The following is a 27,125-nucleotide window of genomic DNA, read 5'->3' as shown; positions in this document are numbered from 1 at the left end:
CAGATCTGTGAATTTAAATCCTTTGTACACATTCCTGTGTTGCACCAATTTAGAGAACATGTTAGGAGTGTTACATAATATTTATTTAGTCTCTAGTTAGAGTTACTCATAAAAAGCCCTGAACTCTGTCCAAAGGAAGTCTGTTACATACAGTCTTCACTAATGAGGATATTAGATTCAACTTTGACTTGTGTTAGACTGAAATCCAGAATACAGAAGGTATAAAGTTATGAATTTATTTTTCATTTAACCATTCATAGTTGAGACTTGACCTCTGAAGATGATACCATAGAGAAAGTTGTTGTGGGAGATTGAAAGCTAGGCACCAATATCATCTGCAGAAATATTAGTGGATTTCATTCCTTTCTCTAATGAGGGTTTCTGTGTTAGGTCTTAAAGAGAATGTAAGATAGGAATGATGAGTTGAGCATTTCAGAAGAAAAAAAAGCTAAAAAAACATGCAATAATACAATATGGTCTGGATCTTTGAGGTGGGCGTTCTAATGAGATAAAATGCTTAGTGTTTCTGCCATGATAAATGCCTAGTGGTGACTAGCAGTTGTGTTTTTAACCAAACAGAAGCTGATCAATTCTCCAGTTAGCCTGTCAGTGGTAAACAGTATCATACTGATTCTGTTCACAATTGTGAGTAAGGAGGAGCCTTTTTATGTCTGTCAGGTGGGATACTCATGTGTATGCAGAGCTTGTTTCCTGTGTTCACTGCTTCCACTGAAGAAGGGCATCCAACTTGTTTCAGGTACAAACTAAAGGAAAGGAAAAACTGTTTAGGGAAAGGAATCATGTAGAAGGGTTCTGAACTCTTTGCTTTGGTTAAAGGGACTGTGAAATTATTCAGGAGTTTCTTTATTTTGTGACAAAGGTAGATGCACTTAAGTACATTTTTGTCCCTCTCAGGCTGATATATGTTCTAGTTTGAAGCATTCTTTTAGGAAAAACTGGCTTCTGTAGAACTTTAAATGGTACATAGTAACAGCACAAAGCAGTCACAATGAGTGACTTGGAGTACCTTATTACAGCATTATGTTCATGTCTTAGCTAATTATAGGGATTCTCTCCTGTCTTTTACCTGTAAGAAACTTAATATGTCAGCAGCAGGGAGACATGTTTTAAGAGCAGAAAATAGTGAATTTTTAATTGTTGCTATCAGCTGGCAAAATTGGGACAAATCTCCTGTTTATAAATCCCCCAGAATCATAGAATTGTAAAGGCTGGAAAAGGCTCTCTTCCTCTGTAGAACAGAAGATGCTCTTGGAGTATCTGATTTGTTCAAGAGTTCCAGTTAAGGGGATTATAGTCAGCAAAATTCAAAACTAGTATCATTTCTGTGTGCTGTTGACTGGAGACTGCTAACAAGAGATCATATATCATAACCTAAAGAGACTTAATGAATTTAGCAAAAGCAGAGAAGGCAAGTAGGCTCTTAGACTAAACCTGTATTTCAGAGTTTTTTAAAAATGATGACAAATTGGTCCAGAGTTGGATCAGTTCAATTAAGTACCAGCTGTTTTTAGCATCAGTTTTCTTCCTAAAGGGCTGCCTCTGGTTCCTGAATAATTGATTGGTAGGATCAAAATTATGATGTCTCCAAAAATTGTAACTTTCGTTTAGAGGTAGCAAAAGTATCAGGAAGCAAATAGTCTCAGTTGTACAAGTGCTAACACACTTGATTTGTCTATTTTAGGAAAGCTAGTGAAAGTGTCAAAGCTGTGTATCTGTTTATGTCTTATATGGAAGAAATGTTAAAGTAATTAAAGAAGGAAAAAAATTGATTCAGGCTGTTCAATAGTACCAAGTTGCATTGATCACAGAATCGAGAGAGGAAATTCTGCTAGAAAAGAGTTTCATTATTACAAACACCATTTGTGTGTGGAGAGGCACTGGAAATACTTTCTGTGTGATGAACAGGACACTGTCCCATGATCAGCAGCATTTGGTAGTCTCACTACAAGGTGATAATTTACCTGCAACCTTCTTGCACATTGGCTTCATCTGGGAGAGTGAGGAAGAGACAGCAATTGCAACATATGGAGAAGTCTGCAAGGTTTGCTCAGTCTTGCTGAGCAGTGAAACACAGTAGTTCAATACAGATGTTGAAGTTGTTGTGCTGAGACTGGACACGGTTAGGCCCTTATTTTCAGGAAAATAATATTATTTTCTAGATTATGCTACTAAGTGTCTAGTGTTTCTGCTGAGAGCAGTGGCTGTTTCAGTACCTGGGGAAGATTAAGTTAGTCAGAACTCCAGTGCTGCCAGTAGGATCAGGGCCTGTATTAATGCTTACACATACAGATTATTATTTAATAGTTCTTAATATAGTTTTAATAGAAGGGAATTATGAGAAAGTCTTCAGGGTCAAAGTCAATGACTTTGCATTTCCATTTTCAAGGTATCATTGCAAGAAGCAAGTGCAAAGAGTTCTTACAATGTCCAAAACTGAAACACTTGTTAACAGAACCACAGAATGGATAAATAAGGCTTAACAGGACCAGCTCCCTTAGTAAGAAATGTTTTCAGGTTTCTGGGGCTGAGGGTTTCATGATGTGTGGTAGCTAGTAGCTGGTCTTGGAGCTCTGAAAGGCAAATGTGTCATCTCAGCTTGCTCCTTATTTCCTTGGTTCAAAATAATGACATTTTCTAGACTTGAAGCTGCATAGGTACATGGTGCCAGTCAGTGACACCTGGCATTGCAGCATCAACTGTTACTGGTGTTAAACATATATTGTGGCTAATACAGATCTGACATATGGTCACCAAATTACTGAATGTCTATTTATACACTGTAAAATATGTAAACATTGATTATGCCTTTGTTATATTTCCTGTGTTTCTATGTATCTTCCATATTCCTTTTCCTTTGTTGTTTGGTTGTTTCTATGGACATTTGCATGTAAACAGTAAGAAGCTTTTGTTTCTTACGAGTTCATCTGTTCCTGTTGCTTATTCTTATTATAAAGATTTGGGGGATAATTCAATTGGTTGCTGTGGAAATGAGCCTGATGTCACAAACAGAGAGTTACAGTTCACCAAGCCTTTAAGAAACAAAATGAAGGGAGAATGGGCTAATTGGAGAGCCATGTGACTGTAGCAGAATCTCAGCTCTTATTAAAAGCATGTATTTTTAGTCACTGCATTTCTATAGAAGAGCTGGAAAGTGTAATTCAAATGGTGACAATCCATGACTCATCAGACAAACTGAAAAAAACATAGCTCTTAGAGAAAGGATGATCCCACTTCACCTTCATCACATTCACACTCAATAAACCAGTAACCCATGGTAGGTCCCTTAAGCCCAGCAAAGCTTCATATGCCTGATGAGAGAAGGAGAAAGCTGCTTGTCCAACTTGTCCACTGAAAAAATATACTTTGCTATTAGCTTTACCACTCTGCTGTTCTGCCTCTTCTGAGTTTCTGAAGAAAGGAGAGCCAAAGCTGCCTTCCTTGTTCCTCTTGAGAACAGAAAATAGGTTGGTCTTGATGGCTCAAATCAAGAGTCAGAGGTGTGTGAAGAAGAGGGGACTTAGGGCTGTCAGATAGTGTCAGGAGACTTTCCTCCATCTGCCATTAATTGGGGTGAAGGGCCCCGGATTGCCTTCCACTCTGTTGTTTCAAACCAGTTAAAAGAAACAAAAAATTAAAATGTGCCCATAATTACATACGTTTTCATTGTGGTTTTAGGCACTAAAAATATATTGCTTTTTTGTGCGGCTCTGGAACATATTTAGTGGATGCTATGCAGTGTCACTGCATAGTTTTCTTGTCTGCACTGCAGAACTGAATGGCTTTTTGAGGACATTACATATTGCTAAATTTGTCTTTAGATCTGTCCAGATTTTGTGGGTCATAATTTTATTAAAACCAGTAAAGAATATGGAAATGTGGACAAAAGAATTTGTGATTAAATTCCAATGTGATATGCTTTTTATTAATTCTGATAATAAGAATGCTTGATTTTATTTTAAACATAGAAGTTACAAATAGTTTTTGTAATTGCAGATGATCCTGCCTTGGAACAGGGGTTGTACTAGGTAGGCTAGGGAGATCCCTTCCAACCCCAGCAATTCTGTGATTCTGATGTTGAGACACTCAAATTAATTGAGATAAAGAGTTTGTTTTGAAGAATGTATATCCCAGAATTAAGTTGCCTAATAAATAGATGTTTTCATTCATGAAGGCATACTGAAGAGCTTTAAAATGCTTGGTTAACTGTTGTTTCTTTGTTGTTGGTTCTGGTTTTGTTGGTTGGTTGTGGTTTGTTTTGTTGTTTTGTTTTGTTTTTTTTTGTTTGTTTTTTTTTGTTTGTTAGTTTTTGGTTTTTAAGTAGAGTGCTGTTTCTTCTTTTAGTATGTTCTTTATGTTTGAAATTCACTACAGAGATGGAACAGACTCCAGTATCCTTGCCTGTATCAACATAAACACTTTGGCAATCCTTGTAACTGCTTTGCAAGATGCATATGCTGTATATTGGTTAAGAGCCTATAGGTAGTACTAGTTGAAATGAATGGAAGGAAACAGTGAAAATTTTATGGATGTTCATGAAAGGAGGATGGGAAGATGGTTCATGTACTAAGTATATGTCTGAATTCTTTGTTGAATAGCAGCACTTCAGTACTGGATAGGCTTTAAGAGTTGAATAAATTGCTGAAATTATGCTGGAGATGGTGAAAGCACACTGAAGAGATATGAAGAAAATGAATGAGTGACAAGAGTTCCTTGCATAAAAAAATACAAAAGTCCTGAAAGGGAAAAATTAGTAAAAAATGTAAAAAAAAAGATGTGGAAAGCAAAGCAAAACAAATGGCTTCAAATAAAGTTGGAGTCTACCAAGTTTGGTCAAACCAAAATTTGTGTATCTGTGCCATTTTCACAACCCACAGGTAGTGCCATGAGTGATGTACGAAAACAGATGTTAGAAATAGCTTATTAGGACAAAATCAAAGCTGGCTTTTAGAGAAATTGAACAGCAAACAGGTGCCAAAATAGAACTCAGTACCTAAAACTGAATGTTTGGAAAAATTTGATTAACATTTGCTGTTTGATTATGAAAAAGAATATTACTACTGAAAAAACATAATCATGAAATTGAGAGAAAATAGCTGCAGCAGAAGGAAAAGAATTCATATCAAACCTTGGTGGCTAGCCAAAGTTTATCTTGTAAAAATGATTGAAATTACTTTATGTTAATTATTTTTTATTCTGCAGAGAGCCCTCTAGAAGTTTTTGAATATAAATTCTTCATTATTAAAATCTGTGAAGATGTATACAGGCACTATTTTTTTTTTTTTCATTTGAAAGCTTGAGTACTTATTTAGCTAATTTTGGGTGAGGGTGAATCCAAACAAGTACTCAATCTGGAATTTGAAAAAGCCACTTACAGTCCCTTTGGAGGTGCTCTTATTCTGGAATAAATCAGAAATGGCTGTTCATTCAGGTTTGTTTTAGTAGATAAGAAGTTAGTTTAGGAATTGGCTGATACTTAGAGAAATAATGACCCATTTCATATGCCTTTAGTATGGAACCATATTTTTGTGTTTTGTGTCAGACACAATGAACATTGTCACATTGTTTGTCAAGACCAGGCTTGCTGTTTTATCTATGGTCTAACATGTGATACCTTCAAAGAAGATCACACTGTTAAAGATACATGACATTATTAAATTTAAATGCTCTTGACTTTGAGCTCTGGAAGTTTAAGGGATTCACAGAAAGAATGTCAATTAAGTTGTCCCAAATGGTACAAAAGCACATTCTGAAGTGTTTCCCAGTGTATGTGCTTAAATCACAGCATGCACTGCAGTTCTTCTGGATTACTTTCAAGAAGCAAGTGTCACAGTAGCTGTTTCTTCTAATAGCAATCTCAAGCTGTAATGACTGACTGTGTATGAGGATTACTAAACTGCTCTTCAAACTACAAACTCTTCAAGAAGACTGTACTCTTAAGATCAGTACTTTGCAGCTCTGTGTAGATGTTGCAGCTTAAAGTTATCCAGTCTTACATTTTAAAAAATAACCTGACTAAGTTTACATTGAATCTCAGGATTTTTCTACCAGTAACACATTTCAGAAGAACTTGGGGTTTTTTTGGGTTTCCCCCCTCCCCCTACCTTTTTTTTTTTTTTTTCATCCCTACTTTATCTATGCACACAGCCTGTGTAGCATGTTTGGCTAGCAACACCTTCTCAACCCCCTAAACAAAACAAAGAAAAATACCCAAGCAAATGCAGTCAACTCTACAGCTTAGCATCCTATCCCTGGGAGGCATGCATCTCCAAAAATTTGTAAGTGTTCCAGGAACAAATATGTCAGTCTTTGTTCAGGGTCTATCTGGACATAAAAAGTAAATCTAAATCTTGTATAATTATGCTGAGTGAGTTATAATCACATCCCCATTTAGTTATTTTAGTGGAAATTAGCAATAAATATGATCTCTGCACTACAGTAAGTCTTTGGCTTGAAACTGAAGTAGACCTCATTAAGTGTGTATCTAGTGAATCAAAAAGCTGCATAAACTGCTCTAAATAACTTGGGTTAACAAATAAAGAATATATAATGTCACTACATTTTTGTTATGTTAAATTTGCTGGTTGCACTTCAGGTTTTATCCTGGAAGTTATTATTTAAGGTAAGAAATGACATAATTTTCTTGGATGGGAATGCCCACCTGTATGTTCACCAAGTTGTTCTGTCCCTGCAGAAAGAGTTTTCATGACCTGCTTTCACACCCAGGAGTTACGATATCCAGGCATATGCAAGAGCTCTTTTCATATAGATTTGCTCTTCATGCTGCCAGTGATAGAAAAGTTGTGTTTTCTTGCTGCTGTATGCTTCACATATAGTGCTAAAGAGTAGGGGTGGTGCTTGGGGCAAACTATTAGAGTTTTTATTTGTGATTAATCCTATATATAGCAGCAGGTAAGTACTGTTAAGTTCTTTTCTTATTCAGACCTCTAATGCATAACTATGAACTTGTCTCTAATATCATTCTAATATTTTTATACCAAGCCTCTTACAGACCTCCTACTCATACAACTATCTTTCAAAAACAAAGAATGATAATAGTAAAAAGAAACCCATATTACCACAGTTGTCAAATAGGTTTAGTTTGAAAGAATTGGTCATCTGCTTTGTTTTGAGGACTGTGAAGCATCTCTGGGGATTTGATTTCTGCATTGTTTTACTAAATGTCTATGTTAAACTGTGCAGTCTTTCTCAGTAGCACTCTCTCAATGCCCTTTTCTGTTTTATGAAGTTGATTCCACCTCATTTTCTTTCTCCTTTTCTGAAGGAGAATGAAACTGTTTCCCATTTCTTCCATCTGTTTCATTTATTCACAATAATTATTGGTTTATATTGACTAAAGAGGTGGAAGAAATAGAAAATTGTTTTTTCCCTTTTACAAAAAGAAAATAAAGTCCATTATCATAGCAGATGTTTGTTTCCACTATGGGTTTATTTTTGTAATAATTTCTTAGTGTTAAGAATTACGCAGGATATCAGTCTTGCCCTAATCTTTTGTGAACACTTGACAAGAGAGAGTCCCACTTTTAGTGATAGACTTTCAGTCTAATATAAATAGTAGTCTTACATGTAATTTAGAAAAAAATATTTTCTTTGCATATTTATTCTAGAGCTGTGTTTTGTTTTCTCCCCCATTTTACCTATTTAGTCTTAGATAAAAGTCCAGTAGCTTATGTTGCACAGCTTTAGGGACTGATGAGCTATGTAAAAGTTGACAGAATTTGGCCAGCCCTTGCCATATGACCATGAATAGGTAGCTTTGGAGCTTGCTATCAGAACCGAGATTTTTCAAATTGCTTTTTTGGTTGGCATTCAGTTGCATTTTGAAATTTTATGCATTAATGTTGTTGAACTAGTAACTCTTCATAGTAATTTTAGGGGAATGTAGAATGTTCTGCTATGTTTTCCTCTTGCAGGTCTGGAAATTCAAATGGCATCTTAAAACTTGTAAGCAATTTTTAGGCGCCTACTTTTTGAGTTTTGAAAAAAGTGAAAAAAAAAATTTAAATCTTCCTGACCTCAAAAATTACATTTTGTTTTGACAATGTCAATTTGTGCAGTTTATACATCACTGTTTTCTATGAAATTAATCCATTATCACCATTTCTTATGAAAAGACCTTTACATTTAATTTCATTGGGCTTTGTCTGTTTTAAACCACAATAAGAACATAGTAGATTTTTTAAATTACATTAGACCTTTGCCTTAAAAGATGATGCCGATCAAGTAAAAACATGGAGAGGATGAACAAGGAGGCAGATAAGGTCTTTTTTTAAAAGTTATTTTGAATAAATAATAAATATTATGCATTATTTTTATTGTGAATACATAGCCATCAGAAATAAAGGATAAGCAGTTAGGAGGCAGTGGTGAAAAATGTGGCTATTAACATCAGAGAAATTTTGGATAAAATCAAATAAAAATAAAGAGGAAAGAAATCTTAATGGCATGCAAGGTAGTATGCATGAAATAATCAAGGGTTTATATAAGGGTTGAAATAAGGACAGAAGCTACAGAACCAGGAATAAAGCCAGGTGAGAGTAAGCAATTATGCAGTAATTTTTCAGTGGAAGAATTCCATTGGTTTTTTGGCAAGGTTGGGATGTTAAACAAAAAATATTTTTTTATGTTAATTTTTTCTGTATTCAGTTTATCTACTGAATTGTATGCAGGTTTTTAAAAAACTTGAATTCTAACTGTTCTTTTTAAAATTGGACAGGAGTCAGTTCCTGATCTTTGTGAAGTGCTCAGTGCCTTCACAGGACACACAGCAGGCTGAATGAGAAGCCTTCATTCTGCTTTTGCAGCTTTTATATGGCTACAATTAACTCCATATGATACCCACTGTTGTCTTAGCGACTGGAGTTTCCAAGGAATGACTTTAATTCTGATAGCAGGAACGTGGTGCATTTTCTGTGTGCAGTGTGAGTGCAGCACGGGCAGCCACGTTGCTTTGCTGAGCTTTTGGGAAGCTCTGGTGGCCTGCAGGCTGTCTTCCTCCTTCCTCACCCTCCCAGCAGCAGTCAGCAGCTGGCCTCCTGCCCTTTTTGGGTGGTTGTCCCCATTCCCACCCCCTTCCCTCACAGGGTTCATGTCCTTCCTTCTTCATCCTCTTGAAGCAGCACCACGTCCAGTGCCACACAAGCAGCTCTCAGCTTCTGCTCGAGGCCATTCTTACAATGCTCTTTGGCAAGGGAATGAATGCTCGCGGGTGGAGCTGAGAACCTGTGTAGAGCTGGAAGGGGCTCTGTGTGTTTACCTGTTTTGGGGACACTGGCTTGGACTGTCTGACAAGAATAAAAGCCTGCTATGTTTGGGAATTTCCCAGAGAAGAAACTTGCTTTCTGCTGTGCTTTGCAGTGTAAAGATTCCCAAGCTAGAAATGAGCAGTAAAGTGGTGCAGCAGCACAGCTGGAGTCTATTTTCAGTTTATTTCAGGAGCTCTAGAATTCCTCCACTGCCTGATTCAAGCTAATCAGAGTCTCTTTACATAATAGTGCCATTTGTAGGCACACAAAACAACACGCTTTTTTGAAACAAAACACTGTGGTGTTCCTTTCGAAACATTTGGATGCTTACATAATTGAATATTTCAGTATTGTATTTGAGGGAATACAAAAAAGGAAAGTTAAATGCAGTTGTTAAAGACCATGTCCTGGGCTTCATGAAAAGCATGGCCAGCAGGTCAAGGGAGGTGATTCTGCTCCTCTGCTTTGTTGTTGTGGGACCTCAGCTGCAGTGCTGCATCCAGCTCTGGGGTGTCCAGCACAGGAAGGACATTGACCTGCTGGAAAAAGTCTAAAGGAGGACCACCAAGTTGTTTAGAGGGATGGAGTATCTCTTCTCTGAGGAAAGGCTGAGAGAATTTGGTTTATTTCTGGAAAAGGAACTGGAAAAGGTTTTGGGTTGACCTAATTACAGCTTTCCAGTACCTGAAGGGAGCCTACAGGAAAGATGAAGGGAGACTTTTTGCAAGAGTGTGTAGTGACAGGACAAGGGGGAAACAGTGTCAAACTGAAAGAGAGAAGGTTTGGATTAGATATTAGAATGAAATGCTTTACTATGGGGGGTGGTGAGGCACTGGAACAAGTTGTCCAGAGAAGTTGTGGAGGCCCCATCCCAGAAAGTGTTCAAGACCAGCTTGAATGGATCTTTGAGCAACCTGGTCTGGTTAGAGGTGTTCCTTACCCACAGCAGCGGGATAACTAGAGGATCTTTAAGGTCCCTTCCAAAACAGGCCATTCTTGGATTCCATGGCTATTAATATCAGGTTTATTGGAATATATTATCTACTGAAGCATTTCTTCTTCTTTTCAAAAGAGGAAATTTCAGCTAAAAATATATCATTTTGATGGGAAAAAAAGCAAATCATTTTCACAGCTTTATATGAAATGTAAAATTTACTAAAAGTAAAACAAATATGGAGAGATTGTCTTGAAATTTTGGGTTGGGCAATCAGATCTCTGAAGACAACCTCAACAACATTTACTCTATTGTCTAAACCAAGTTGTTCTTATGACAGCCATTTTATTTGTATTCATATCTTGGGTGTTGGGGTTTTTTCAGATTTGGAAAGGGGGGATAAATTGTAGATTATTTTAGATGACTTCTCTGAGTATAACCTCTTCTTTACTCTTTGTGAGTGACACTAAGATTGAGATATTCTGACAAGGGTCTGGCATATATCTTAACGGTGCGGAGGATTGTGCGTCACTACTTTCAGGAGACTGGGTCTTTATTTCATAACTTATCTTGAAGCCATGATCTCATACATACTGAAACTTAGTAAGCCATTTATTTTCTAAGGTTTTTTTTAGTGCACATTCTGAGATAAGCTTTATTTTACTGATGGTACACACTGTTTGGAAAGCATTAGAACAAAACCAGGTCTTTGTGAGAAGCTTGAGCATAAATGTAGTGACAGTTTTCTTATATGTCTAATTATGTACTACATCCAAGATTAAAAAATTACCTTGTAAGAAAATTTACTTTGTAAGAGAATGAAGAATATATGGGGCTGCAGAAGGAGTAGGAGAGGCCAGCTTGGGTCATCCCTAGACACCAAGTAAAAATTGCATCTCCTATATTCATTATTAATTGTGTTTGTTAGGGAAGCCTGTTACCTGATAAAGAGCATTCAGTGAACTCTGGTTTTATAGCTGTTTTATGTTTGTCTATACAGTGGTATTTAAAACATATAATAGGCTCCAATAGAGTGTGGTACCATTGCTTAAGAAAAGCCATACTCCCTATGGACATTAGAGTTTATCTTTCCTTGAGGTGAAATGTCTTAAAACTTTTCATAAAGTTTTAAGTGAAATACTGTTTATTTCACTCGCTGTATGCCTGGCAAGCTCCAGGACTTCCAATGTCTTTTTAACAAGACTTGGGTTGCGGTGTTTTAGAACAGTCTTTTTACAACATAGTTATTTAAATGCTTTCCTTTGTCTAATTCTGGAACATGAATAAAAGAGCAAAGGGAAAGCCCATATTCAAAAGCAAAGGAAGAGTCTAAATTGTTTCCTGTACCATCCTATGAAAAATTTCTGAAGTCAAGTTTTGTTTTCCTTTGCACTTTCAGAGGTCTTTCACTGTATCAACCAACTTTCTTTTTTCTCATTTTTCCTCAATCAAAACAAGCTATGTCTGTTAAGCCTGATCTCCACAAGCAGGTGAGTCAGAAAGTTCACAGATGGTTTATTCTTCCATTTACTTGAAATGTAACTCCGTTGGGATTGGAATGGAGCTCCCTCACAGCTAGTCTGTTAGCTCATTATTATTATATTGTCTTTTGTCAGTGGCACCATTATGTTGATGAATGCCAGTGTCATGTTACTGGTGTTTTGCTACTAGGTTAGTGAATTTAATGTTGTTATAATACCTGTATTTTAGGGCTACACATTCATAAAACATTTGAATACATATGTGGTAGGTTTATGTTAAGCTTACAATAAATAGACATTTATCGCCTTCTTTTTAAATATACATTGAGTTTAGTTTAGGGGCGTATCTTTGTAGTTTGAAGCATAGGTGACAGAAAAGATACTTTACTAAATTGATTTGCTTATCTTATTTCTATTTTTTTCCCCTAAAATGTGGGATAAAATTATGGATTGACAAGGAAGATGTTTGCTGCAAAAGTTATTGATTGTTGTCAGGATTTGTGGCAGGAACGATTTAAGGAAGGACCCACTCAAATGTGGGGTACACATTTTTTATTTGGAAACAGAGTTGGTTGAGGAAATCAGTTGTAAACTTGCCAGAAATTGCTAAAAGGTATTGTGACTGTAATAACAGGTAAATGGCAGAATTACTTCATGAAAGGTAGTGATTTGTATGGTACTTAGAGCAACTGTCCATAGTGGGTGCTGGCCTCTGAGGAGGCCATGGAATAAATTGAATAAATTGCTACAATCTGTGCTCTTTAAACTATTTCAATATGTATCATATAATTTTATAATAGACCCTTTATTGGGCTTCAAGTTTCTATAGAGGAGGAAGATACTAAGTTAGATGGTACAAGTAAGCAGGTGTAAAACTAACTCAGGGTATGCTGAAATTGCAGTCCAAAAGTGAGTGTGTCTAACATGACTTTAAAAAAAATTGGCTTAATTTAACTACCTTTTATACCTCAGAAGTAAATTTTTGATACAGATACTGATTCCTCTCCTCTTCCAAACTGTTAGTTAAATATCCAAATGAATTTCATAGATCACTTTTTGATGGATTTAAAGAACCCTTATGTATGTTAGAAATGCATTTAAGATGACATGCTGTCTTGGAAGTATTAGGAATGAACCCCAAGCTAATGCAACTTAATTCTGAAGATTTGTTGTTGTTTAAGTGGTCCTTTATCTTATTTGTCATAATTCTTGGCATTCTTGTGGGCAAGAAGCACTGTTACCGTTTCGTAGAACTCTGTTTTACCATCTTTCTGTTAAATTATATGCTTTTATAGTACAAACTGCATTTTTCACAGTTTATTTGATGAGGTCTTTGGTTTATGGTATGGTAGATTTATTTCAAGATACCATCATGTAGATCTGTCACGTACACTCAGTGACTAAACTTTGGTAGTAAGTAGGAGTCACTTGGCTTCCATCCTTTTCACACAGTGCCTTCATAATTATGTCTTAGCTCATTCACACAATCATGGAATAGTTAAGGTTGGAAGGAACCTCTGAAGATTATCTAGTCCACCCCTCCTGCCAAGGCACAGTTACCTCGATATTCAGTCAAGGATATTTATCCAACAGTTCATCATTATTGTTTTAAGGCAAAAATCAGTCCAGATGTGTAGTACTTCTCATTTTGTTCCCTGTCTTCAGACTACCTATGACTCAGATTAGCTGAAAACAATATATCTTGTATTTCCCTGAAGTCAGGCACAGTGATTCTTAGAAAGGCCAGGGTGTAACCTATAGGAAGGGACAGATTAGTTCTAAAATGTAGAAGACTGTGTATTACTGTATGTGTCCCACAAAAACTGGTAATTGGTGGTAGCACACAAATGAGCAACCATCTGTCCTGGGGAATAAGCTCAGAGAAAAATTAAGTGTGAGAAAATACAAATGAAGAACAGATTGATGGGATGAAACCATAGAAAACAGATTATAGAATAATTTTAGGATTGAAGCTATTTCTGAATATTTGAACAGAAATGGCTGAGAATTTATGTGTTCTTGTTCACTTGTTTTATTAGGTGAGTAGGGAATTGTAGGAAGTGGTAAGAGAGTAACAAATAAAGCTTAGGAGGGCACTGGGCTCTGGCTTCTAAGCCCATAGAGAACAAGAAACCCAAGTGTATTAAGCTGTTTAAATTAAATAGTCAAGCAGATATTGTTCAGGATGATTAGAGATCTCTATAAGCTTGCTTGTGGGAGCTATTTATCTGAATAATGTTATTACCTTGCCAAATAAGTTTCTGTGAAAATACAGTCTTCCTTAGAGTGTCTCTCCCTGATATTCTTGACACAAAATGTCATTTGATAAAGTCACAGATGATCCTGGTAGTAGAGTTTAATGCTGCCTTTGTCAATGTACTATGTTATAAGGTTTATTCTTGCTTGCTGTTTCCTTAGAATCCTGGAATAAGGAATTACTTTTTTTTTTACTGGAATAAGGAATTATTATTTTGATAATAAATTGGAAAGGCAGAAGATGAAATCTCTTTGTACTAAAGCCAATACAAAAGTCAGGTCTAAGGTTTTGTAGGGAAAGGTAAAAGATTTGAGATGCATCAAGCAAGGATCAGTAGAAAACAGATCTCCAGGAGTGTGAACTAATCTTAAGGGCTTTCTTTTCCTCAATGTTCTTGCATGATATCTCTCTTCTGGACACTCTATATCTCAAGTATTTATCTGTTATGGTCCATATTGTCCATAAAGGCACATAAGAAATTAGTGAGATAAAAGAGGTAATTATCTGAAGAAAGTATTTAATGATAAAAAAATATGTATAGCAAATCACTAAAAATGCTGTTTAACTGTACCAAACTTGAAAATAGCTGGCTTGGATGGAAATAGATTTTTTTAAAATTTGAAAGTTTGCATCTAGAAGATTTATGGAAGTAGTACTTGAACCATTCGTTTCTCAGAGCAATGAACATAAAACACATTTCCCAAGATAGATTTAGAATGACAATTGTTAAGATAAATGAGCATATATTAATATTTAATGTGTGAAAGTATAATATAAATACTGAGCTGCTTTGTTACAGTAATGAAAACAGGAAAACTCAAAAACTTCCTGACATACATAAGGCATAGTTGTAGTCTCTTACCCGTTGTTTATTTCATTAAATTTCAAGTTACAGCAATTAGGAGAACAGTATTATCCCAGAAGTTAGGTCTTGAACTGGAACTGATTTTTTTATTGTAACTGATTAGTCGGTAGCATTTTTTCTTTTATATTTTAATTCTATCTATTTAGCAGTAAACTTTTTCAGTAGCCTTATAAGGTAACTGAATGTGTAAATACCACAGTGGAAACAATCTCTGCATCATACCATGCCTTTGTAATTAAGCTTTTTTACATTTCAAATTTTTTAAAAATTGCTTTGTAATTAAGCAATGGTTGGGAGGCTGTGACTTGTTAGCAGATGTTTGCTAGCAGCCCATTCCTATGGACAACAAAGCTGTTACCTTTTCAGTGACTAACTTTAAACTTTTTATAATATTAATGTTTCCACAGGCTCAACACATGCAATGCTATAAGTATTCAGAGAAAGATTCTAAAATTCATATGGCAAGATTCTCACCCAGAGTGGTGATAAATGAGAGCTGTTGTTGTCAACACTTTCGATAAACACAAGCTTAAAAATATTCTACAAAGGAAATAGAAATTAGAGAAACTTTATAAAAGCAATAATGATTTTTTAAAAATTATTTTTAGCTAGGAGTATTGAGTCATGATTCAGGGAATTTCTTATTATGCAAACTGGAGCACAATTTTAAGTACTAAATACTTGCCCAAAGAGTTCAAATCTGCTTATGCTATTGAAAGAGTTGTGGAATGTAAAGGAGAAGTATTGTTTCCCTTCCCCAGATTCTATATGGCCACCTTCTGCTAATTTTTATAGAGATTTGATAGATTAGATCAGGTAATGTCTTGCTGATTGCAAAAACTCATCTGAATTCACCAAATGGTGCATATGATGTCTATGTGTTTATTTATATATAAACTAAAATGCAAGGGCTTGGAAACATTGTATGTGTTTATACAGGGTCTGTGTTTCTGTATCATGTGAAGTCTCCACATGGAAATGTAGTCAGGCAATAGAGAATTTTGTACATGCCAAAATACCAGTACTGCTCTGCTTGATAGATTTTCTGATAGTTTTGATAGCCACTAAAGGTTGAAAAGCTTTGATAGCGTTGTCAAGGCTTGTTTCTATGAGTCCTGCAGGAAACAGGCTCTACTGACCTCTTTTTTAGCTGCTCTTCCTCCCTGCACCAAGCATGAGATCACTAAGAAAAAAAGCTTAAGAATAGTTTTTAGGACAGAAAAAGGGCAATCCAGTTTGTACTGGTATATATTCACAGCAAGTGCAGGAGTCTTCATCATTTGTAGTTCAAGATCCGGATTCACGTGTACTTGGGTTGCTAATGCTCTCAATTTTATGGTCTAGGTATGTATTTGACTTTAAAGGCTTTGCTTTCATGAGAAACTGTAATAGAGAATCATGATGCAAGAAACACAGATTTTTGCGAAGTCAAGAATCATCACTGTATAAACATTTAAAACTTTGTAAGAGGAAGGGTAAAATGAATTTGATACTTTGGAAACAAGAAACATGATAAAACAAAATGGGGAAAAAAATTGTGCTCAAGAAGAAGAAAAAACTAATTTCAAGAACTGTCCGTGCTGTAAGGAAGAATGGAAGGACCAGATGTAGCTTTACAATTTTGTCTAGCAATATATCCTATTCAATAATTTTTGAAGCCATAATGGAAATTTGGGTTAAATAAACTTCAGCTTTAGGATGAAAAGGTTATGAGTTCAAAGTATACAAATATAAAAATTCAGAGAATCACAGAAACAATATAGTTGGAAAAGACCTCCAAGATCATCAAATCCAGCCTTTGACTGAATGCCACCATTCCCGTTAAAACATATAATGAAATACCATGTCACTTTTTTGGACACTTGTGGGAGTGGTCAGTCCTCCACTTCCTTGAGGAGCCTGTTTCAATGCTTACCCACAATTTCAGTGAAGAAATTTTTCTTTCTAGGCAACCTCCCCTGGTGCAACATGAGGTTGTTTCCCCTTGTTCTGTTGCTGGTTGCCTGGGAGAAGAGGCCAGCCCTCATCTGGCTACAGCCTCTTTTCAGGGAATTGTAAAGAGTGATAGGGTCTCCCCTGAGCCTTCTTTCCTCCAGGCTGAACAACCCTGGTACCCTCAGATGCTCCTTGTAGGACTTGTGACAGACCCTTCCCCAGCTCCATTGCCCTTCTCTGGATGCACTCTAGCACCTCAATGTCCTTCTTGTTGTGAACACAGGATTTGAGGTGGGGCATTTTGGGGAAAACAGAAACAAGGGAATTACTGTATTTTTTTAAATTATACTTCCAAACCTGTAGAAATATCCTCAAACTTAGAATGCTATTTCCCTGTTCCCACTTAAAATCAGAAAAAATGCCTGCTGAATTTCTAACCAAGCTGATTTGACTCTTCATTACTAGTTTGTACTTATATTTAGTGTTTGGAATGAAATATGTTGGCAACAGCATTTCTTCCTTAATTTAATCGACAGTTGTTTCCTCATCATTCTAACTGAAAAACTTTTGAGCTTGGAGCCTCTGTCAGGTGATGTGACCATCAAAAAATAAAAAGGAAATCAGAAAAGGGAAATGAGAAAAGGTTTGTATGAGTTTTCTAACTCAATTGTAATGATGGAATCTGAGGACTGGAGAAGCTCCCAAGCCTTCTCCTCCTTCCTGGTCTCAGTGCAAGGTATTTTTAACAGACTGACAGGATCTTACTTGCCCTTACCCCAGGGAGATGCCCAGTGCGTGGCTCTGGGGCTGCCCACTGCCAGCTGTGGTGATGGGACAGACCCTGGTGGTCAGGGCCTGCCCTGCTGACCCAGAGGATCCATGAGGTCCTCATCTCACAGAGCCCAAATATTCACAGCAGCCTGATATCCTGAGTCTTCCTCTCAGAGATGCACACTGAGGAGCTTTCAGACTTCTTAAGATGTAATTTTCAGAATGTCAGGAAACAAAGGAGTTGAAAAGACACTGAGAAAGTTAGCTGGAGTAATTTTAAAATGTAAAAATCTGATCTTTTTCTTATTTAACATTTTTAACAGTTATTTAACTCAGGACTTATCTGCAGTTCTGCTCAAGTTCTGCAGTCTGTTTTCATCCTTTACTTATTTCTTCCTTTGAAAGTTCATCCCTCTAGCAGACTGAAATTAAGCCTCCCTGACTCCCTGTTTGCCATATACTTTTTACTTGAACATCTGCTTAGGGAAGAGGGTTTTGGTGGACATTATTTATTAATGTGTACTAAAGATGTGTTGGCACATGCAGTCAATATTGCTTTTTTTTCCACACGGTATCATTTAGTTTGTAGCACTGGGTAAAAGGAATCTGTCTTGCTCCTTGTGTTGCTTAGCCCCAGCAGGGAGGATGGGTGGAAGAGGCAGCCCCTGTTTTGGGTGCCACAAGGAGGTTTTCCTCTGCAGCAGGAGCTGCTGCTCCTACATCTCTCTTGTTGTTCCTCCTCCATTCCCTGTTGCAGAAGTTACTGCTGTATTTATTTAGGCAGCATCATCCCATTCTGACTGAGTTTCTAAGAAGCATTTTTTTCATAACTGTCATAAATGTCAATAGGAATGTAATTTGGAGGGTGAAGTTAAATTCTGATTACAATGTTACCCAAACCATTGGTAGCAGAAGGTTTGGGGAGGTCTTCTTTAGACCAGCGAGCAGTAATTGCCTTTTCTTCTTGGCCACTCTTTGAAAGGCCACAGTAAGTTTTAAATTCTCATTATGAGAAAGCTAAAATCAAGTGTTTATCCTGTTAAAGGTCTTAAACGTTTGTTTCTTTTGTGAAATTTTCATCAAATGACCACTTGTAAGTTATGAACGAGAACTATATTGGCAGTGAGCCTGCAGCCGTACATATGGGCAGCAGAGGACATGTAAAACACTGCCTTCTGCCAGTGCAGTAACAACCATCAGGCATCTCTTACCACCAACACAGACACGCTGCAGCCCTGAGTAATGCTTCATGAGCCACATCCTTACTGAAATAACATCTTTGTAGAAAGGTGAGCAGTTTTTACTTGATGGTGCTGGTTTGTTGATGAGCTTGGCCTTTTTAAGACTGGAATTTCTAGACCAATAAAGCTTTAGATTAGGCTCAGCTATAGCTTGAGTAAAAGCATTTGTCCAGTTCTCTGAATAAAATGAACTAGGCAAAAAGAAATAGAAGTTGTGCATGTAAATTTAGATACACACACATTACTGTATTGTTGTACCCACAAAAGAAAGGAAAATCCATAGAATAAGAATCTGTATAAAAATTGTAATGCCAACTGATTGCTGGATTTCTCTCTGTGCTACTCTTTGGTTTATCTGTCAAGAAGAACTTTTGAGGTTGTGCGACGCTTTGTTGACATGCAGGAAATTGTATATGTATGGTTCGACCTTTTGCTTTTCTAAGTCATATTAAGATGTATAGAAAACCCTTGTGAAGCTTTTATATTTTGTATGCCTGTGATGTGTTTTATAATAAGTTTACAAAAGGCAAATGGAGATAGAAAGTGCTTATTACTCTACGTGTTATTGTAGGTGTTAAAATTAGTTATGGCCCAATAGATATATAGGGTTGTTATGGCTTTCTGTTGAGATTTGTAACTCAGAATACTTTTTTTCTAATGTTTATTTCCTTTTAAATTGAAAAGCATTTCTGTTTACATAGCATGTGAGTTTTATGTAAGTTGTCTTATGAGTCTTTTTTTAAGGAAAAAATAATTTTGAAGAATGAGGAGGAGGAGAAAATGTAGGAAAAGTGTGTCATCTGGGCAAGTTTTCCTTAAGTTTTGTGTATTCTGATTATAGGAGAAATAGTACACGAATTCCAGTCTCAACTAAGTGCTCAATTTTCTTCATCTGAAGTTGAGTCACTTTAGAAAGTGAATAATAATTTTTAATGTGGGCTAAACCTCAAACAGTTTTGAACTTAGTATGTAAATTTGTCTTTAGTTATAAAAAGTACCTTTGTCAGGGCTGAGCGATAGTTAAGAAAAAAACAATACACTTTGATACTTTTGCTTTTATATATGCAGGTTTCATATTTCCAATGTTATTATTTTAATTGTTTTGCCTTTATTTTTTATCCCAAGTTACATCTTTATTGTTTTGGAGCCTTAATTTAAAACAAAATTTCTACAGCATCCAGTGTAGAATCCAGCTACTTTTCTCCCCTGTACTTGTAATAGCTTTTCAGTTAGCGGTCTTTCACACCATGCCTTGCTCATTTCTTCTGCCCCAAACTCACTGGGGCGTGAGGTAGGAAATGGCATCTGCTCATCCAAGGAAAACTCTGAATCCAGGGCCAAAGTTTCCCTTTTTTTCCTTCCACCGTCTTGACTAAATGCAAATTGCAACAGAAGATGGGTTGAACAGTAAGAGTTGAAATCAATTCAGGCAGGGGACAGAATTGAAGGTCTTCTGTATTTTGACTGATTGCCCAAAAGCATTGACCTAGTGGGTAATAAAAATAACAAAATTGTAAAAGCAAAGAGAGATTTTTCATGAAACAAACATTATATTTCAAGCTACATTAAATTTGTACAGTGCCAGCTATAACTTAGCAGATAACATAGGATTTAAGCACTGCCATGACAGGCTATATACTATATATACACATATTTAGAATCCATCCTTCTTGAGGAGAGCTTGGAATGCAGAGATTTAGACAAAGAAGGAAATTGTCCTTGATCTTAAAAACAGCCAAGAGTTTAAAACCATATTTGTGTTTTAACATGAGTGGTGCTTACAGAGGTACTGAAATTGCTCTGAAGTGCTAAGATGCTGAGGCATGCACAACATCTGTACTTTTAGGAAACAGAGAGAATACAGGTTCTGTTCTGATGTTTATGTTTATACCAGCATTTTACAATGATTATTTAGATGACTTGGATCAGACAAACTGTAAATAAATCCATACAATTGTTTTTAGAAAAAAAACATCTTTGGAAAAATTTCTAGATACTTTTGTATATATTTTCTGGAATTTTTTGCTTATTTTTTTGACAAAGAGCATGTACTTGACTATGGAGTTTAAATGGAGTTGATAACATATCATTGGAGTTTCTATTCCATACAGCTTTCTAGGACAGTTTTTAGTTGGCTTTTTGGTTTTTGCTTTTTTAATGTGATTCCTGAAAAAGAGTAGAAAATTATCTTATTCTTCATATCCCTTTAGGAAAGCTTATTAAAGCTGGAACATGTTCCCAATATTAGTTTGCCTACTCGAGGCTGAGGAAGAAGAATTAATTTTTTCTGAGGGTTGTCAGCTCTGTTAGGGAATATGCAGGCAGAAGATGGTGTGTTGGCATTCTTCTTAAAATATCAATATGTCATTTGAACAGTTTGAAAGATCTGTGTTCTGGGTTGGATACAGTCACATGTACTGAAAAAAGTGATTGAATGACTGTGAAAAAAAGGTTGAAAAAGTGATTCTACTTTGGCTGTAGTATGCAAAATAATTGCAGCTCCTTACCTAAATGTGGAAATATTTTCAAAAGTTTTGCTGGACAGCTAAAGCAGAATTTACATCTGCAGACCTTTATTTTCTTGACAGTAGTTTCAAACATGAAGGCAATGCTTTTTGAATGTGACTGTTTAAAACTCATGCATGAAAAAGTTAAGTTGTTGTTGCAGTGGAGTATATTTTCTTTCTTGATACTTGATGAAGAAAATGTGAAAAAAAAAAAATGGAAAGCAAGAATTTAATTTCAGTAAGTAACATACCATAGGTTTTGCTTTTAATTACAGTTGCATAGGCATAATACCGATTTAAAGATGAATCGAATATCTGGCAAAATATGAAATGAAAGCATAGTCATTGCTGAAAGAAAACCTCAAGACATTGTTTTAAAATTTCTAGAAAGCAGTCTATTTCTATTTATGTGTTTTTTATTTTGGATAATAAAAGATGTGTGAAGGAACCTTGCTGTTTTTCTGTTTAATGTTTGTGTTTAAACTTTCCTCCAATGTTCAGAAAATTCCTTTTTTAGGCTGAGACTCAATCACCTCTGTCCTACATCTGCTCATCTCACACTGCTTCTTTTGTAGCTGCTGCCATCATTATCAGATGCAATGATTTTTATATACAACCATGTATACGAATACTGAAAAGCATATTAAAATAATAGAAACCAAATAAAAATAAATTTTTTGTCAGTCATCAATTTGTGTCCTGGTCAGTAAGTGTCTGACCCACTAACTTCTATGTTAAAGCTAAGAATAAAATTTGTTGCTTAACATATTTATTTATTCATTTATTTTACATAAAGTTGTGATTTTTTTTGTCGCAATTCAAATGACACAGCAATAACATTATATATGGCTTTATCAGGTAAGTATTTGCATTGACTGCTCATGAGACCTGCTAAATGCTGTTCCCTGTAGTTTACAGTGACGTTGAAATACATCCAATTAGTGAAAATATACGATTTTATTGGGGCCACACATAGTCTCAGATGTTTTTATTTAAGAAAATTTGGTAAATGAAAGACGTTGGGAAAAAACATTTCTATTGCTGTGTAAACTGTGTATGAGAGTGGGAGAGAAACACCTCCTCCCAACACCTCTCAAAACTGAATTTTAGTGTTGTTTCCTGTTTATAGCTGCTATGAGCTGTTACAGAACTGTTACATAACTATTGTTCAAATCCTTGGCTGATACATTTTCAGGTCACATAATTTGCTAAACTTATGTTTTAGAGTCACGTTTAAGATGCTGGATTTCTTTTAAGTCTAAGAACTATTACAATGCCATGTTTTGTTGATTTAATTAAGAGAAGCCATATTAGGTCCTAGTGTTTGTAATGTTAACTGTCTAAATAATTGCTCTAGGGAGTCCTGTTCTTGCTTTACTCTTTCCTTCTCTACTTTGCTTCCAGGTTTTGTTGTAGAAATAAAATTGCAGATACAAAGTTGAGCTATTCTCTTATTCACTGCTTTGGTACTCATTACTGGTTCATGGTCTTGTGGCCATAATGCACATTTGACCATTGTACACTCAACTACTGCATTTTGAAGAAATGAATGAGTTACAGTTATTTTTCTTTTATTGCTGAGATGTTTAATGAGGAAAAGATGGTTATGTGCATTATGAGTTCTAAGTGAATCTGAATTCAAGGGTTTAATGTAATGGCAGCTTACTGAAGTAATTGCTTTGTTATTCTGCACATAGTTAAAAAAAAAAAAAGGAAAAATTGTATCTACCTAATTCTGAACTGCAGGGATTTGCACAGTTCCGTTAGACAAAAGTTACTGAAGCTTATAGTTTTTAGAGTACCTGAGAGTTCTGCAAAAATGGAAGTTTTGAGAACAGCATTTGTATTCTGTGATGTGACCACTGAAGAGATTTTTTTTCTAGAAGGTTCCCATTTATCTTGATATTGTCCAGCTCCTGTACTCACTGGCAGCTTTGCTGAAGGAGATTTTGTAGTGCTGGTGGAAATAACCATGTTTTGAGGTTGACTCAAGGACAAGAAAAGTGACTTGAAATAGTCCTGAAAAAAACTCCTTCAGAAATATGCCATTTAACAGTTAAGGATTAGATCAAAGAGTGTTTTTTTCTGAGCATTTTATGTTTACTTGTTTTAACAGTAGTTGTTAAGAAGGTAAAGTATGTTCTCATTTTCTTTGTGCCCACAGCTCTCATACAGCTACAGAAAATTACTAATGTGCATTGCGAAAAGCTATTAGCAGTTTTGATGGTTGTTTTTTTAATTACAGTTCATATTATGTAAATCAGTGTTCTGTATTTTCAATTTCTCTCTCTCTTTATTTTTTTTATCCAGATTCTACCAAGAAAATTAAGGATGTCTTAGAAGAATTCCATGGCAGTGGTGTGTTAGCAAAATATAATCCTGAAGGGGTAATTTGTCTTGTTTCTTAATGATCAGAAACCGTGGGGACAGATTGTAAATTATACAGCATTCTTAGCATTTTAAATAGAAGATTATTTATAAATCAGGTGTTTGGAGTATTTGAAAGTGTTTGGAAAGCAAAAAACCAAGATGCCATATGATCTGGAATATCCCTGTAGTCAGTTGGGGTCAGTTATCCCAACTGTACCCCTTCCCAAATTTTTACGTACCTTCAGCTGCCTTGCTGATGGGCTGGTGAGAAAAGGCCTTGACTCTGTGTAAATAGCTAAAACATCCCTCTGTTATCAACACTGTTCTCAGCAAAAATCCAAAACACAGCTCCATGCAAGCTACTGTGAAGGAAATTAACTCTATCCCAGCCAAAATCAGCACACAGATCCCCTTCCCCTTCTCCCCTCTACCCCCCCAAATAAAAAACAAACACCCAAAACACCTCCACAACCCTTATGATAAGATTAATAGGGTTTTCAAGTGTATGAAGATGGGAAATGTTAAGCATGGTTTCAAAAGTTATAAAAGTAAAGTCCATTAAGATTTCTTTTAAAATTCTGTTTCCCTAATGCTGTTTCTGTTTGTGGGATTTTCTGATGTTATGAAACAAAGAATTCAGCTGAAAAAAAGCTATGTGTGCATATTGTCACTACAGATTCACCACTAGACAAAGTATTCTGATTTGGCTGGAAGAAAAAAGCAGATTGTTTTCTTTTCTTATCCTCAATTGAAATTTGCATTTGCTTAGCACATCCTAATAGTGTGATTCAGAATGTAGCTAAATAAAAACCTGTTTCAGTAATGTTTCTAATAGTAATATTTCTTACTATGCTCACATTATATAAAATTCAGGATAGAAACGTGCTAATCATAATGAAAATTACTAGATCTTACATTTCAGCATGTAAATGCAAAAAATTTTTGAAAATATATTGGCTGTAATACCATTATTGTCAACTTATGAGTTATAGCTTATTAAGTATTGAAAAATCATTTGATGCTTTGAACTTGGCCAGGCATAATGCTAGTCATTTTAGTCAGTTTCTGAGGAAAAAAATACAGTAATTCAGTAAAATAGTGTGAGTTGATCCTGTAAATGTTCATCTTAGATTTCCAGGATTCTAGTTAAGTACATTCATAGAATATAAATGAATGGGAATGCTGTGATCATCCACAGACTGTAGGACCTCCTTTACCTGCTTTTTGTTAGAATATAGACATACTTTTGGTTTTTTGGTTTTTTTTTTAGGAAAAAATGTGAACTGATAAAATGGTCTTAATCTATTATGTTTTTTCTTCTAATTCTTCACATATTTTCTGTCATCATACATGCTCAGTTTTGTGAAGCATATCCTGTTTTTAAAGTAAAAAATAACTGCATTTTATGTGTATTTAAATAATACATTGCCATCTTGGTAACATATTTTCAAATTGTCAATTGTATATAAACATAATTACATAAAGTGGTGTGATTAGTCTCTTTTAACAAAATCATCTTTCCAATTTGGGGCTACATGGAAATTGAGTCATGGCAAGATGGGTACCCAGGAAAACTGCTCTGACTGAAGCCAGGTGAATTGGCAAAATCTGTGCAAAGCTGGAATTAATAAGCACATCTGGTCTTGAGATGAGTCTGTGACCCTGCATGGTGTCTCCCTGTTCTTCATTTGCAGAATTCTACCAGTGTAATGAAACATCCAGAGCAGCAGAGTACCCAGGACAGGGAGCAGGACAGGAGGGGAGGGTAGGGGAAGAAGGAATTCAAGACAGGCATCCTGTGATGACTTCAATGTCTTCAGCAGGAATCAAGCTATTCACTAACTCCTGGGTCAATACTGGACCTAGGCTAACCCTGGAAACTTTTGCACTTTGCTGCTTAGCACTTAGAGTTCAGAGAGTGCAACATAAAGAAAACATAGCTAGCCACAAAGCTACTTTGGATCTAATAAGGTTTGTTAGCTCAAGGTTCAAGCCATAGCTGAACTGAAAGCAAAGTGGCTGAAATTTCCTCTGGCAGCGAGGGAATATTCTGTTCTGACAAGCAAACTGCCTTTACACAGGTGTGTCTATATTTTTGGCATGCATTCAGCCTGCTGTGTGGATAAACTCTTTACAGAATGATCTGCAAGTTGATTTTATGTGGTTGGATGAGGACTCTGTGGATTTGGTTTTAAGTAATTAGCTATTATCTGTAAGTGAGATGACAAAAATTCACTGATCCAGCTGGCATCAGTCTTAGTGCAGCTATTTGTTTCCATATATTCTGTACACCACTTCTGCCTTGTTTTGTTTTGTAGAGGATACCATCATATTTTCTTTTTACCTCTTTCCTACATAATTGTCTTATAAACACTCCAAATGGTTTGTCTTGTTCTAGCAAAAGATGATGTCAGCTTTTTACCATGGGTCATGGGTCACAGACCTGTGGCAAATTCATCAGAGGGATGTATTTAATTAAATATTTACTTATATATTTACTTACATATTTAAAGGGTTCAGGAATTTTTTCCACTGCTTTGGTTCTACAATGCAGTTTTTTGTCACAGGCTGATCCAATGGAATGCAAATAGCAAAAGAATTGGTATTCAAAACTTGCTAACTGAAATAATCTGGTTTGTTTTACATTATTTTATATCTTGTTAAGTGAGTGGATTTTAAGATTATGGGAAGTGGTGTATATAATTATCAGAAGGTTACTACCTACTACAGGGATTTATTTATGGAACTTTTACTCTCTACTTTCAGTGTAAGGGAGATGCCTAAAATTTCTACAAATACTACTTAACACCGGCCCTTTCATGTTCTTCTTTAAGTCAATATCAAAGATACAATTAAGAATAGATTTTATACATGGTATAAGACACATCATCTAAGACCAGCCTCTTGGAAAGCTGTGATTAATAAATATTCTTTTCATCCTTTGAGATCTATTTATATTAATTAATTTCATCCATTTCACTTTGACAAGAATTAGGAAATCAGACAGAGCTAAAGACAGTGTCTGAATGGGCAGTAAGTACACAGCATTGTGTGCCTGTAGACCTAGTGTTGTCATCCTTTTTGAGTGCATCCTGATTTTTTGTTTATGGAGGAGTCTCTTGGCTTTCTTGGCCACTTGGGGACACACTGGCCCATGTTCAACAGACTGTCAAGCAGCATGCCCAGCTCCTTTTCTGCTGGGCAGCTTTCCAGACAATTTTCCCCCAGCCTGTGGAGCTGCCTGGGCTCACTGTGTCCCAAGTGCAGGACCGGCACTTGGCCTTGTTGAACCTCATGTCACTGGCCTTAGCCCACTGATCCAGCCTGTCCTGATCTCTGTGCAGAACCTTCCTACCCTCAGGTAGGAAATCAAAACTCTTGCCCAACAAGGCATCAGTTCAGACTGATTAAGGTGCAGGTCATACCTTGGTCCAGGTCATTGATAAAGATATTATACAGGGCTTGGTGAGTGCTGGGAAA

At 36.0% G+C, this 27,125-nt stretch overlaps 1 protein-coding gene across 3 annotated transcripts in view; it reads left to right on the top strand.

Annotated features, from left to right (window-relative positions):
• Nucleotides 1-27,125, top strand: part of DGKB (diacylglycerol kinase beta) — a 330,173-nt gene that overhangs the window by 36,552 nt on the left and 266,496 nt on the right. For all 3 annotated transcript variants that reach the window (XM_059844065.1, XM_059844057.1, XM_059844048.1), the window contains exon 3: nt 23,586-23,662. In XM_059844065.1, coding sequence (XP_059700048.1) covers nt 23,586-23,662 — 77 coding nt within the window. The remainder of the gene's footprint in view (nt 1-23,585; nt 23,663-27,125) is intronic.

Source organism: Haemorhous mexicanus, chromosome 1 (genome assembly GCF_027477595.1).
Source record: "Haemorhous mexicanus isolate bHaeMex1 chromosome 1, bHaeMex1.pri, whole genome shotgun sequence".
Classification (NCBI taxonomy): domain Eukaryota; kingdom Metazoa; phylum Chordata; class Aves; order Passeriformes; family Fringillidae; genus Haemorhous; species Haemorhous mexicanus.
This window is presented reverse-complemented; position numbering and strand designations above follow the sequence as displayed.